This window comes from Syngnathoides biaculeatus, chromosome 5 (genome assembly GCF_019802595.1).
Source record: "Syngnathoides biaculeatus isolate LvHL_M chromosome 5, ASM1980259v1, whole genome shotgun sequence".
Taxonomy (NCBI): Eukaryota; Metazoa; Chordata; class Actinopteri; order Syngnathiformes; family Syngnathidae; genus Syngnathoides; species Syngnathoides biaculeatus.
In genome coordinates, this window is record NC_084644.1 from 27,744,545 (window position 1) to 27,760,552 (window position 16,008).

Sequence of the window (16,008 nt, forward strand, 5' to 3'; positions counted from 1 at the left end):
AATTTATCTAAGTATTACAGGCATATTTTGTGTCAATAACTGAGTCTGCTTCCGATACAGTTGTATCTCTCTCCCTTTATGAACAGATATCCGGTCCCATCGGTTTATCGTTCCTAACCCTAGTAGTAATCATGATCATTTTTCTCTACACCGTCGTCATATTTAGGCTTTACATGATCAGGATTTTTGCGACAGATCACCAATCAGAGAGTTTAAAAAAAAAAAAAAAAAATAATCGATCTCGTCACAAGATGGCACAACGGTTGCTACAATTATCAAAATAGTTTACTGATGTTAATGTTGGCGGCACAGTGCCGCACCTGGAAAGCATTGGCTTCACAGTTCTGAGTACCCGGGTTCAATCCCAGCCCTCCTTGTGTGGAGTTTGTATGTTCTCCCCGTGCCTGCGTGGGTTTTCTCCAGGCACTCCGGTTTCCTCCCACATCCCAAAAACTTGCTTTACAGTTATTGGAGAGTCTAAATCGTCCCATGGTGTGATTGTGAGTGCGGGTGTTTGTCTCTCTGCCTTGCGATTGGCTGGCAAGGAGTTTAAGGTGTACCCCGCCTCCTGCCCATTTACAGCTGGGATAGGCTCCAGCACTCCCCGTGACCCTCGTGATGATAAGCCGTGAAGAAAATGGATGGATGGATGTTAATGTTAAATATATTAAGCCATGGAGCTCTGTTAAGGATTGTCACAACACTGAACTAACTTCAAGGTCAGAAAGGGCCATTTATAATAAAAAAGTGTTGTAAAAGTTTTGGAAGATGCATTTTGGGTTAGCCTTTGAAGTTCGTAACAAAGAAAAATGAAGTGAAACAGACTGCTTTTAGTCAATTCATTTTAGGAGTGAGTGCTTTAGAGAGGAATATGCTATATATTCATGTGGCACAACTTGAAGCAGGCATCAGGTGTAGCTTGAGAAACTGGGGCTGTTAGAAAGCCGAGGTTCAATTTAAGTGTAATTGTATGATAAAGTGATTATTAGATATGTCCCAATCCAATCACGTGTCTGAAAATCCAGGTTGCTGTTGTGATATTCGGCTGATTGAGATTGGGTGAAAAGATCTGTTTTGTTCTTTTTCAACCATTTTAGATTATACAAATAACCCAAAGTGCTTGCCTAATGGAACAGTAATATTGAACATATTGAATAATGCAACTTTGTGAGGTATTTTTATTACAGTATAATATAAGAGAGATCGGATAGGTTCCAGTCGTCTCACGACCCTTAGATAATGGATGAATGGATAATATAATTGACTGAAAGTGACACGCAGAGTGTGTGTTTGTGTCTGCATGCATGACAATCACACATTGACACCTCCGCCCTCCTTAAGGATGCCATAGGGTTTAACCGTTTGACACCGCAAGTGTAGTTTACTACTAAACGCGTAACAAAATGAACTCCAACCATTGCAATTTAAGTCCAAGACACATGATCGCTTTAAGAATGGTAAGCTTAACGCTAAGAGTCAATGGAACCCCTCCCACATTAACTGGCTTGCTAGAACTAGCATTAGATTTATTCTCAAACAATGAATATGTATATAGAAACTCTATAACATACAGACAAGTAACATTTACAAATATATATTCTGCCTAATCTGGAAAAAAAATTATCATAATGTTCTTCCCTTTTTTTTTTTTTAACTGCAAACATGTCGCTCTACATCTGTTTCACAGTTCTGAAGATACTTGTTCAATTCCAGCCTTGCCTGTGTGGAATTTGCAGGTTCTGTGTGGGTTTTTCTCTGGGTACTTCGTTTTTTTCCAACATCGTTCAAACATGTATGTTAGTCACATTAAAAATGTGATCGGGACAACCCTAGAGACTATACATTTATATAGTTCTACAGTCATAACAGCCGTCTGGATCCATAACTACATTGTGATCTGTGACAAAGATGAGCTTGACACCCTTGGCTCACATTCAAAACAGCATGGAAGTGGTTGGGCCAACAATATGAAAACAATTGACCCCTCCGTACAGGGCACTTAACCATGCCTCCTGAAGTGACGTCACCCCACGTGCGCTGACGTAAGACAAACAATTCGTAAAAATGGCAAATACAATACAATACAATACATTCTTAACTGAGACAGACGCCATGCTTCTGATTTCATTCAAATCAACGATATATTATAGATTCTAAATACAATACATTCTTAACTGAAAGAGACGCCATGCTTCTGATTTCATTCAATCATTCACACGTAGCAATGTTATGCTAGCGAAGAACGTCTCATTCATTATACGAGACGTGTATTAAAAATCAAATATAGGGCAAATCTTCGTGCAAACACAGTCTGGTTAAGCTTCAGCCGCGAGCCGGCAAGAAAGCGACACGTTTGTGCAGTCGGAACATCGCTAAATATCTCTCAACAAAGAATAAGTGTGTCAATCGTTCACACGGAGCAATGTTATGCTAGCGAAGAACTTTGAATTAATTTATACGAGACATGTATTGAAAATCAAATATAAGGCATACCTTTGTGCAAACATATCTGTTCCGGTTGATATTAGATGGATTTAGTTGATGATGCGGTCTTCCACAAAGTTTGATCCATCGAAGGCATTTTTCGTACTGGGTCTTCGGTTTTGGAAAGGGTACGAATCGAACTCCACCAACTAGCCTTTCAGGATACCTGTCGTCACTATTACAAAGTCCATGACTACACCTCTTAACCATATCTATTGTTAAAGAACCCAAATATGTGATAAAACGCTAACAAAACCTATACTGGACCATTCAATGTTGTCAGAGAAAATGGCGGGAGCAAAAGGGGGCGTGTTTTATGCAGATCTCTGGCCTCTGATTGGTCAGTGACGTGGATAGCGCAATATCCATGGAGGGGTCAATTGCAAGTAACGTGCAACGTTTACCTTGGTTTTCTACAAGCCGTAGTAAAAAAAAAAAAAAAAAAGACTGCAAGGAATTTTGAGATGCAGTGGTGATTGATTATCCAGCTCAAATATAAAAAAAATCTATGAAAAAAAAACGCTTTCGCCGATTTTCTGACCTCTTGCAGACCAAACCGGGAACTGAATCATCATTTTAAAAAAAAAAATTATTTTTCATCATTCATTTTTTGCAAGTAGTGCAAAAACGATGTTTGAAATAATGTTCTGTTTTTTAATAAATTGAGGTTTTTTTGCCATATTATTAATGGGGAAATTACAAATATTTAATAATTTTTGCAGCCCTAATAGATTGATGTGTCATATTCTGCGATCTCCTATGAACAGACCAGAATGAAAAACAGCTCAGTGGAGGACTTTATTTACTTGTTACTTATCTGAAGCTCCTCGTTAATAGCTACTTGGTTGAAAGCGTACCTTTTAAGTACAAAGTCTTTTCACCCCTAGGAGTCACAAAGATGAGCTTCATAATGCAAACTTCACGCAGAGGAGCTGAGAAACAACCATGCACACAGAGACAGTGGACATCCTAAACACAAAATTTTATTTGTAAAGAATGACTGATTTCTTGAGAACATTTTCTCAGATGGAAACCTCGACATGCGTAAACTCCTGACAAGCTGACCGCCAACGTTCCCAGAGATGACCATGTCCTCCCCTCAGCCTGTCCCTTTCCCGACACTGAGCATCCTGCCCCCGTCATCCGACACAGAGTCCTGGTCCCGCTCGCCGAGCCCCCGAACCACTCGTTCCAGCCGCCATCCGTACTCCTACCGCGGCTGCAGCCGGACCAAAAAGCAGAGCACGGACAAGCTACCTACAACCCCACAGATCGTAATTGAGGAGGAAGTTGTTTCCATACCCACTGCCTTTGTGGCCCCTGATTCGAAGAGGGAAGATCAAGGCCAGGACCTGCTCTTGCCGCCATCCAAATCTTTGTCACGTAGCTCTTCTCCCAGCCGGCGCTCCCGTTGGTCCCTCAAGAGCCTGCTGGGTAGGGACTCTGACTGGGACAGTTGCAGGTTAGTGCGGTGTCCTCCTACAACACTTAGCAGCCTATAACTACATGGCAGTTACTCAATCTACAGCGAAACCCTGATAATTACAATTTAGACAATTGGTTCGCAAACATTTTACCATTACCACACTCCTACATTAAATTTAAAATACAGTCTTGTTCATTAAATACGAGGCAGCTATATTTAATATTGTGAACCACTGTAATGTCATACAAGTTTTGAACTTTACAACTGTGATTAACAATGCGGAAAAACTATATTTAGTTGATTCAATCGAAATGCACTGCACAAAGCTGAATAAAAATTATATACAAATGTGTGTAAACCACTTTTAAAGATTTAATGAAAATATCTTCTACTTAAATGTTAAAGTTCTAGGAACATAGCCCTAAAAATGTCTTGTTAATTTGGAACAACCCTGAGAAAAACTAATGTAGACAAGGCTGACAAATTTGAAACAATATTAAAAACAACAACAAAAATCACTATTTATGTGAAATCGGGGCTTCAAAATGACTAAGAATGTAGATGGTCTTTCAGCTTCGTGATACTGTGGGCATGTTGCTTAATGCTTTGAAAACAAAACCTTTGAACTTTTAGCTCTCTATCAAATACTTGCCTTCTCAGGCTACTCAGCCGGGAAACGACAATTCCCAGCGATACACATACATGTTCTCGGGGGCTGCAGATAGGTACTCATTGTTGCGGAGGCAGCTTCGGGACCTGCTTTGCCTTTCTTGAAAGTCAGTAGGACGTACACCGAGCGCCTTTGGCTACTGAAGGCTGTACCATATGTGGCCATAGCAATGTGTTTACTCCTCCTCTTCCTCGCCCAGCGATGTCACAGTCTGGAAATGTGAGGCTGATACCCATGATAACGCCTTTTCACCTGGCAAGCGGCCTCCTGTAAGGAGGATCCTGTCCCGTCCTGTACACCACTCCTTCGCTACACGCTGTGCACTGGGGTCACATCACCGCAGGCAAACTTTAGCCCAAACACAAAACACATTAAAATTCAGGTATGGGGGAGTAAGCTGTGTGTGTCGTTTTTGGTTGTGGTTGTAGTGGGCATAGTTTCATAGAGTATCCGCTACGATGAAGGGCAAAGTTTATAAAACAGTGGTGAGGCCAGCCAGGATGTGCGGATTAGAGACGGTGGCTCTGAAGAAACAACAGGAAACAGAAACTAGAGGTTGTAGAAATGAAGATGCTGAGGTTCTCACTTGGTGTGAACAAGTTGGACAGGATTAGAAATGAGCTCATTAGAGAGACAGCCAAAGTTGGATGTTTTTGAGACAATGTTAGAGAGAGCAGACTTCAATGGTTTGGACATGTTCAGAGGCGAGAGAGTGAGGATATAGGTGGACGGGCAATGAGGATGGAGCTGCCAGGCAAAAGAGTGAAAGGAAGACCAAAGAAAAGATTGATGGAGGTTGTGAGGGAGGACATGAGAACAGTGGGTGTTAGAGTGGAAGATGCACGAGATAGGCTTAGATGGAAAAAGATGACATGCTGTGACGACCCCTAACGGGACAACCCGAAAGAAAAAGAAAAGTAGTGGGCATAGTTTGTGGATAACTACACGCTCGAGTTGTCGAACTGGGTCAAGTTATGAATAGGGAAGTGGTAATTCAGTACAATTACCACTGCATAGAATAAGGGCACTTGGTGTTTACATAGTGTAGGAGGGAACTCACGCCAGAAAGTATTTGTCCACTGTCATCACAGGGATAGTTTTTACCTCTGTCGCAAAAATCTAGCCATCTGAGATGGTGAAAGAGAGTGTTAAACTACGTACGCTATTTTGGCAAATCTAGTCTCTCACCTGCCTTGACTCACATATGATCTGAAGTGACATATCTTCTTAATCTATATATGTATATAACATTGATTCACATTTTAGCGCTACCATATAAAAGCTTTAACTCTTCTGAAAAGGCTTTCCACAATATTCAGGACCATATGTAGGAACTTTTTTTTTTTTTTTTACCAGAAGTGCATTTCTGACGTCACACACTGATGTTGGGCAAGAAGGCCTGACCTCTCCAATCTATTACCTTCTTAGCCGCTTTTCCTCACAAGGGTTGCGGGAGTCCTGGAGCCTATCCCAGCTGTCAACGGGCAGGAGGTAGGGTACGCCCTGAACTGGTTGCCAGCCAATCGCAGTGCACATAGAGATAAACAGCTGCACTCCAAATCACACCTAGGGGGAATTTAGAGTGTCCAATTTATGTTGCATGTTTTTGAGATGTGGGAGGAAACCGCAGTGCCCGGAGAAAACCCACACAGGCACTGGGAGAACATGCAAACCCCACACAGGCAGAGCCGGGATTGAACCCGGGTCTTTAGAACTGTGAGGCCGACGCTTTCCAACTGCTCCACCGTGCCCTCTCCAGTCTAATTAATCCCTAAGGTGTTTCATCAAGTTCATGTCAGTACTCTGTGCAAGACACTTAAACATGTCTTCATTACCAAGCAATTGTAGGCCACACATAAATAAACAAACACTAACCAGTTGGTCAGCATGCCAGTTCAGGGTACTATTGAGGAAAAACGTTTTACTGTTAAAAAAGAAAAAAAAAATCCATCTGCAAGCTGCTCCTGTACATTATTTTCCAGACTACAGAGTGCACTGGATTGTAAACCACATCTTCTGTGCGTAGTTTTTTTCAATTATCATACATATGCCACAGCAGACTACATGGCAAGAACGTATACGTGCACTGTGGAATTAGATATTCACAAAGACTTTGTAAATGATTTTTGACATACTTTGTTTGCAAACAGTGACTGTAACATTGCAGTAAAACCGCTCCAACGTGACAGAAAGTTAGTTTTTCTTCAACCTCTTCCTGTTCGCTGTAACCACCAAAGTCGTCTTCAGTATTGGAGTTAAGGAGCCTCAGAATGTCTTTTTTTTTTTTTTTTTTCCTGGTGTCCCGTTCAGCTATCAGATAAGCAGAACAGAGAATATGCATCCCCTTTAGGCCGGAACCATTTTACTGTATCACAAGAGAGTTTTGGAGCTTCCTCTGTGATTTCGAATAGAATTTCTAGAGTGGTTGAGAGAGACAAAGCGCTAACTGTAAACAGAATGAGAAGTCAATTTATCCATATCTACTACAATTGTGGCTGTTGCATGAGACTGTAGCGCTATACCCTGTGAAGCAAGGAAAGGACAAAATAGGGTAGAACAAGGAGAGAAGAAGCATGCAAGACAAGGATCCTGAACCTAGCTATACAACAGAAATGTAGTGGGACTGACTTAGTGAATTATAGAAGTTTATCGAACAAGATTATAAATGGGGGGGGGGTACATAAGCATTTCACTTATACATGAGTTATTTGTTGCAATAAGTGTGTAGTCCCACACCCAGTGAAAGAATTGTGTGCCTATGGACACATGCAAGTGAATTAACACCATTGTGCATGCAAAAAGATTGACAGAAATGTCATATAATTGCTGTGCCCACAACGCCCAGGCTCAGAACCCCACCCAATCAATCCCCGACAGAACCAGGCCTAGAGGTCAGCCTGAGAGCAACCCTGTGGACAGGATACGTCCTTCACTGAGGGACCCAAGGTGGTCCGCTAACCCCTCTGAGGCATCCCAACAACTAGCCACAGAACCACAGGGATGCAATAACCCCCTCCCAACCCCTCCCCCCACCCCCCAACAACACCAACACCACCCCAAACGTCCTACCACCGCCAACATCCAGGAAATCAGGAAGCCCCCTACAACTCGCAGGGCCACAATACAGGCTCTCCCCACCCACCCCAAGGACAGGAGAATGTCCCTTATTTCTTGGAAAGGGGGGGCGAATAGGGGGACCCGACGAGAACAATGAGGGTGGGGACCTTGGGAGCCACCACAGCTATGAGAGGAGAGCCCCCACGCAAAGCAGCCATCCACCACGGTGGATTTTTGTGTCTGCCAGGTCCCCGACTAGCAGTCATTGGCCCTACCCAGTGAATCAATGTCCCCCGCCAAGTGGTGTGGTGTATTTAAAATCTGGACGCCCAGTGAGCCAGGGGGGTAGCAGGCTGTCATGCACTACTGCCTAACAGCTACTACCCCACCCCCCCTCCCCCCCAAACACTCACAACTCACCGCCAACCAGAGATGGGTGTATGTGGTGCTCGGACAAGGAAAAACCACGGTCCATCACCGGCAGCCCCACCAACTCCGCATCAGACCCCCAGGAACCCTTTGACATACAGTAGATATGTGCCCAGATGTGATAAGAATAAGTATTACAGTGAGTAGCGTGAGTGCATGCAAAGTAAGTGCTTACGAGGCACGCCTCCTTGTCCTGTCTAGCCACTGATGAAGAGGGCTGCCACAACCAGACCCGCAGCACCACCCTGGGACACCCCCCAACCACCCCCCGCCACACACACACACACACACACACACACACACACACCAAAGGACCCGCGACCCGCCCCCAAGTATGGGAGGTGAACTCCACCCCCCAGCCCAGGCAGTTCAAACTGTAGTTCAAATTAATGAACGGTATACGTGCAGCTTTTGGGGAATTGCATTTTTTTTGTGTGTGTACTTTCCAGTGGCCCATTTCTATCATTTTAAAGTTGATTTCATCCCAATTTATTCAGAGAAAGGGTTCCGTCTATACTTCTATCATATATAATGTGATGTGTTCTGTAACCAGAACGTCTGCATGGTCAGCACTTTCCATGACACGCTTTGCGACAATTTTATGCCAAGTGTCACACTGGTCGTAATGGTAAAGTTACAGAGGTCAGATGAGTTTGCTGATGTCCCGTTTTTCGACTGTGGATCATTACTTATGAATCTCCTTCGAAGAACTTGTCGCAACAATGAGCTTATTATTGACAGTCAACTCATTGAACAGTCACAACAAGGCTGAGTTGGGGCCGCCGTGCTCGCTTCACACAGTTTCAGAATCATGACATCACTCTCAGCCAATCAGAGGCTGTCTCTCATCTGATGATGTCATACAGGCCCAATCAGAGGAGGTTCTGTATGGTGAGGGTGATCCCAAATTCCCCTCAACACCTTTCTCTTCTCTTCCCTTCTTTATGCATTGATTTTATTGACTTACACATTTTGAGATCATGATTTCTAAACAAGAAGTCTACATATTTTTCCAATGAGGGCATTCATGGTGATAACTGGACAACTTCACTAAAATCAAAACATTGAAAATGCAGTAATCCTTAAAAGAAGAAATCAACTACAATTATTAAATTATTTGTTTAGCGCTGACATTCATGTTTTATCTCAAGGGTATCCATCCATTGAGCCCCTTATCCTCACAAGGGCCGTGTAAACGTTACTCCTTTTATTATTTTTTTTAAAGAAGACACCATTAACAAAAGAAAATGTATTATTTGAAAAATATCTATTGCCCCCTGGTTAAATCCAAGTAGCAGGTTTTGTTTTTATTTTTATTTGACATTTCACTAATTTGATCAGATAATTTTTTTTTTTTTTTTTTTTTGCTGATCGCCTGATCAATGATGTCATTGATCTCCTTGTTTTTAGCAACCGCTTTTCCACCAGGATGAAGATGATACCTTGACCAACATCACACATGGAGGGGTTTCTTCACTTCCCTATTAGGACAAAGTGTTTTATTTGTTAGAGTAAAAAGAAAATGGGCTACTTGTCACTCTCAGAATAAAGTACCACAATCTGATGAAACACGTTTCTATTGGCAGGAAGGAAAAGGTACTGTTTATTTCTTGTCAGTTTCCCCACAACTCACTTTGCTCATCAGAAAAGCAGATTACACACAGAGAAACTGATGTTGTTGGATTATTATGTGTGCAGTAATCCAGTGGGATGGATGTAAACTGAGTGTGAAGGGATCAGGTGGACTTTGGTTCCAGAGACTGTTGCTGTTGCTGGGGTTAATAGATGCTAGTAGGAAATCATTTAGTTAAAGGCCAACTTAAATTAAATAGTCAGCAGTTAGTTGGAATTGATACTTTGTCTCTTTTAAGAGACTACACACTAAAAAAAGAGAATAAAATTCGTTTACATGGATTGTCATCATTACAAGAATATGCACAATAAAATACTTAGCAGTCAAGTCCTAACAAAAATGAATAGGTAAGTCAATCATTTACAAGAATAAAGATGTAACATGAATGTGTGAAAATGTTAAGATTATAAGAAATTGAAACATTTCATTGGATATAGACATAAAAACAAAAAGTTTGTGAAATAAGGCCAAATTGCACAATTTCACAGGAATAGTCATAAATCAAAAAAATAAGGCACAAATAAAGTCCTGGGGATTAAAAAAAGAAAAATCTCAGCGGTACAGGACATTTTGGGGAAGTTATATCTTGTACGAAAACACTCAATATTACTAAGTGATTCTGCTATTACTCCAATATAAGAAACAGGGAAAAACATTTCAAGGAAAAAATATGTGGCTCTATGAGTGTTGGAAAAGATGGTGTAAAAAATATACAGTATTTTTTTAAAAATAAGTTGGTGTTTTAGGTATTTTACTTTTTTTACAATTACTAAAAATAAATCATAATTTTACGAGCGAAATTGGAATTTCTGTTAGTTGCGCTCATACAACATGATAGTATATGAAATGTGTCGATGTGCGCGTCGCCCAGCCAAAAATGTCTCACTCAGCCTCGTTTCGATAGTGTAGATCGCGTCCTGCTGCGGCTTTGAGCATACCCCTAAAAGCATCATGGCTCGGCTCCACCTCCTCCTTATATGCCACCACGGCGCCGAAAATCAGCCACACCGGCTGAGGTGTCACGTTCGGCGGTCACAGCATCTGCGAAGCTACGCGTCGGGCTTTGCTATGGGTGGGGGGCTCTGAAGAACTCGCGAGCGATAAAGCGCCCCGGCTTGACTGTGTTGCTCAGTCGTGCGGCGTCTGTGAGCACCCCCCGAAAGCAGCACCGCTTGGCTCTGTCATGATCCACACCGGCCGGCTGTGATGGCTCATCTCCACCGCGGAAGTTGATCGGACGGGGATGCGGTTTGGCAATGATCGCATATCATCTGGATATGGCTCGAAACAATAGTGTAATATTGCCCCGGTAACTTCACTCGGTTGTGTGATGTCCTTTTCGAAAGAGCTTCGGTGTCAGAAAAAATCCGAATATCTCTGTTGTTTGGCTTCCGTAGTAGGAGGCACTGCGCATTTTCAACAGCCGAAGTGACGATGACGTCAAGAACGGGGGACGCGACTTATTATGGCGACCACTTGGACGTCGAGGGACACTCAATTGCGCAACTTTGCGCATGGATGACGCACGATTCGCTCACATTTATTTTTTCATATAGACATTGAAGGGAATACTGTTATGTATTTTTCATTATATCTATTTTAGAATGTTTATGGGGATGACAGTCCCACTTTAAAGATTTTGTACGCAGGTTCCCGTGAAAAGTTAGTGTCTCATTAATCATTAAAAAAAAAAGCTTGACGGGGGAAAAGTGTGCACTTAAGGAAACCACCCATACGAGTAAGCACAAGTAATGTAAATGTAGCAAAACATGAAGTGGTGAACAGAAACCGCTTCAGTTTCGATATCAAATGTTAGTGATTAGATTATGCGCTTTATCTATGACTTTTTGGTGTTCTTATTTTAAATATTGATACTCGTCAAGCAATTTAATTTATCCTTGGGGATAAAGTAGATTCATTGATCGATCAATTGAGATAGATCCAATGCAAAATGAAATCTTCTGTTGATAGGCACAATTATGTTTTCGGGTGGTGTTTACTTTGAAATTGGACTTTTTTCCCCTCTATATACTTTTTGCCGGTGTCTACTTTTGAACTGGACATTTTATTTCAAGGCTCTTGAAGTTTCATATCTCAGGCGTGTCGCTCCCTGTCAATTTGTGGAATACAATATGAAAGCCTGTTATTTCATCATGATGTGTAGATATTTAAAATGTAGTAAATGGATGAAATTACCGCTCTTCTTGAAAATGATCAAATTATTTAAAATGCTAGTACCCACCCCCACCCCCCGAAGTAGCAGTAAAAACCTTTTCTCACTGCACTTGCTCAATGTGAAAGGCTCCTGTGTGGAAAGCGCAACGACAGCAGCAACCGAGATACAGCCATCCCATATTTGGAAGTGGTGATTCAATAGCCGAGAAGGAAGTTGAAAGGCTATCCCTGCTAAATGGACTGCAGCTCTGCAATATGTATTTGGTGTTGTCGGAAAAGAAAGCCCTAACGTTGCTTGTTTTATAGAGTAGGAGGTGATGTGCCAGTGTAAAAAAAAACAAAGGGTGGTGTGGGGGGTGGGAATGTCTTATACTCGTTTCATTGCAGCATTTCTGAATTTAAATTCATTTGTGACCTTTTTAGGTCCTGTAAGAGTGCTTTGGGATGTACTGTAGTTTAGACTGAGCAGGTAGCTTTAAAAGGGAGTTTGAAAATTTCCCACAGAGATGTTTTGGAATGCAGTGTTCCCTCGCTCTCACACTGATCACTTTATATCATGGTGTGGTCAGTCATGCCCGCAGATATAAAGTTACGGGTGTTGTCCACCAGTCATGCCAGCAGATATAAAGTTGCGGGTGTGACATTCAATTTCAAAACCAAATATTCATATCAAAACTTATTTCATCATGATGTATTGTTATAATCTCGCGGAATTTACGGTGCTATTGTCAATCCAATGATGAAAGATAGCAGTAGATTATATCTTCCTAAAGCATGTAGAGGGGAAAAGTTTTCAATTTCAAGATAATGCGGTACCACGGGGAAAATGACCGTTGACATTTAGATAAAGTATATGGACAGACTAGTCTAACATTATAACTCAGATCAAGTCAAAGTAAATTTCATACTCATTATAATTAGATAATGAAACATTACCTGTGTTATATCCCAAAAATGTTTTCAATGTAACTCAAGGGTGCCCAGAATACAAGCAACCAGCCTCTCGCGGTCAACCGGCGGGGTGGGGATTGGTGCACGCGTGCATCGCCGCGACTGCCGTAAATATGAGGCCAGCTTGCTAGAACGTGCGTTTATGTCCATGCGCGTGGCATTTTGGCCAAACCTGAATCAAGCGACGAGGTAGATGATAGTCTAATGCTTTTTTTGGAGAAGGGGGGGGGGGCTGTCACACGTTCAACCAAAACTCCCTCACGATCGACACATTGAGCACCCCTGGTGTAACTGAATTTCCTTTGACATGGCTCATTATCTTGATGACTTTCGACGTAAATGCGCTCGCAGTACGTGAAGCAGCTAGGAATATGTGCTTTTGGCATCACTTCCGTACATCCTCAGTACGGTTAACTTGCATTTCCTGTTTCCGGGTGAATACTGATTGCTTCGGAGCAGGCTTGTTTTGTCAACGACGTTTATGAAATAAACACGTAAATTAATGTTTACACTACACAAAATAAGCGACATCTTTCAATATGTATTTTTTTCGACTCGTAACCAATTTTATGCGTGCAGATTTGCAAGTGCAATGGCGCGCGGGCGCAAACGCGCTTGTCAAATGTGAGTGACTGTGGTGGCGGTGGTGTTGTTGCTGTTTTACAGCGCATGAATGCGCATTGTGTACTGTATCCTGATTTGCCAAGGGAAACCCCTCATCATGTTCTGCGTCCCGATTGGCTAAGGGACTGTAGACTATTGTCAACTGCCCTAAGTACCGGGACATGGCGGCAGGCCCCAAGACGTTAGGGCGCACCCGCACAACCCGCCACAGCAAAGCCAAATAGCAAAAAACACTTTCCAAAAAAGTTGGTTGTTTTTTAATTGTGGGCATTGTTTGATGGCCAATTGCACACTAGCCGTTATGGGTTCAGGTTGAAAGGAATAAGGCAGTGGTAATTCCTCTGAATTGCCACTACATGGAATAAGGGTGTTTTGTGTTTATTTAAAAAGATACCACTGTACAATACATATCATACATCCAGTTGATGATGTTTTGTCATGAAAAAAAATACTTTGTATACATTTTTTTTTGTTTTAGAAGAATTTGGCTCAGAATAAAAGACTGGGTCCAAAAAAAAAAAAAACCCCACAAATGGATGAATTTGCAAAAGTTTAACTGCAAATGTGGGAGTCCGTTGTAAGGACAGCAACCCAAACCTATCTGTATACACTTCATACACAAGGTAACTTTACATGATTAAAAGCCTTCAAATACCAGCATGGGAACACCAATAATTGTGACTCTTATACCTGTGAATGCACATTTAAGAGCTTATCTGGGAAGCCTATGGCCTCTTGGAGTGAAGTCTTACTGAGATACGCGCGTACGACACAATACACAAAACACTTGCCATACCTTTGGGAGTGAGTTCAGTGAGTTGATTTGCCTCCCGAGACTTTGCCATATATTCCATTATAAATGTCACCTAGTAATGTTCATTGGTTCACAATTTCAATTTCTTTCATTATCAGTGGAATTGAATATGAAATGTTTATATTTTCTGAATTGCTTCGCTAGAGCTCCGTGCGGTGGGACCTTATCTCTGCCCCCAGTCACAAAAATGTTTATCAGAGCCAAACCTTCCTCCCTCCCTGCTGGGCATTAAGCCGAACCCCCCCCCATCCCCCCTTCTTCCCCCATCTGTGCGTTTAGAGGATTACGGATGGACGGCAGTCCGTTGACGGTTCTTCCTACGCAGGCAGCCGTCGTCTGTCCGAAAGGGGCGTCGACGACCGCGATGGTGGGTTACTAGCATCACCTCTTACCCGTCGGAGGATCGCTACACCTCGTATACACTGAAGAGGAGTGCGGGTGTTGTTTTTTTCTTTCGGACCCCCCCCCCCCCCCCCCGCTTGGGACCGCGAACCCCTCATGACATGTTCGAGTAAGTCATTCGATGAGAAGTGTTTTACATTGTCGCTATTTTTGTTACGGTAAACGCATATCCGCGAGAAAAACGACAACCGTTTGGTTCAATTTCAAGCGGTTTTCCTATATTATTTGTGCAAAACGACCCCGGTGCGTTCAAGTGAATCCCGGTCGCTCAGCGGTCATCCGGTCACAGTCTCCACCACCTTTCCTTCACTCCCTCCCCGCTAAAGAAACACAGCAGCCTCCATCCACACACAAGCCTCCGTTTTTCACTGTTAAACGACTCCAGCCCCTCCTGTGTAAATTCGCCCCCTTCCCGGTGCTTTTGTTTGCTTTTCGGGTCTCCGTGGCTTAACGTGATTGATAAATTAGCCGTGGAGCTAATTCGTCAAACGTCGGTTGTTGACTCCGAATGAATTGATTTACACCACAGAGGTGATATGACTGTGACTATTACAGGTCCAGTAATAAGTGTTTTATGTTGTTGCTGATTATATTGTTTATGTTTATTGGAGACTGCGATACGTAAACAAATGCTGACACAGATTCTCATCCCTAAGCCCATTAAATGTGCTAATGCCAGTGAAGGTGGCAGGATTCAATCATTTTAAAGAGTGTATGATGCACCCGAAGTTAATATTTATGCTTTAAAGAAATCACAAGATGCAAATATGTATTTAGCACTGATATTCTAACAATGCATACATAGGGCTCGGCAATAAAATCAGTATTTTATTTTTCGAATCAGTCTTTTTTTTCATTGGTGGGTAGCAAAATGAATCAATGTTTTATAACATTTGGTTCCATCCGTTAAAAAATAAATAAATAATCACGGTGCTATGAAGTTAGTTTTTGTGCCAAAATGCTGGCTTCTTGTGCCTACCCTTCAAAATAAAAGGCTACAAGCACAAAACAAAGTCAAGTTCAAACTTTCACGTTTTAACTTGATGATACATAATATAGGAGCATTCTTAAAATAAGTATTTTAAAATTAGTATTTTAACAATGCCATATTTAACTTTTAGTTGAAACTTTAATTAAGCATTATTAAGTCATTTGGGTGAGTTCCACACACATGAGCTTTTAGTTTATAAGTTTGATATTGATACTGATTATAAAGTAGTACTTCAAGAGAAATGTTCACTTTAGCCTTTGCTGCGGGCTGCGAAGAAAATGACTGTTCATAATTTGGACATCCTTTATTCAACCAAGGAAACTTTTATTGACTCAGCCCCCAAAAACTATCA

The 16,008-nt window shown here is 42.0% G+C and overlaps 1 protein-coding gene and 1 long non-coding RNA gene across 4 annotated transcripts in view; one reads left to right on the top strand and one right to left on the bottom strand.

Moving 5' to 3' along the window:
- Positions 1-16,008, top strand: part of gramd1a (GRAM domain containing 1A) — a 43,083-nt gene that overhangs the window by 6,166 nt on the left and 20,909 nt on the right. The window contains exon 2 of one of the 3 annotated variants that reach the window (XM_061819139.1): positions 3,372-3,946. The exons of 1 other annotated variant lie outside the window; for it this stretch is intronic. In XM_061819139.1, the coding sequence (XP_061675123.1) occupies positions 3,567-3,946 (380 nt within the window). In that variant the 5' untranslated portion in view covers positions 3,372-3,566. Of the gene's footprint in view, positions 1-3,371; positions 3,947-14,543; positions 14,775-16,008 lie in introns of those variants that run through there. One more of the 3 variants, XM_061819141.1, reaches the window with a different exon arrangement.
- On the bottom strand, positions 3,573-14,490 carry LOC133500469 (uncharacterized). Its single transcript, XR_009794912.1, has 3 exons — positions 14,246-14,490; positions 3,787-3,927; positions 3,573-3,703 (listed from the first exon to the last, which is right to left on the bottom strand). It is a non-coding gene; the product is annotated as an uncharacterized LOC133500469 (long non-coding RNA).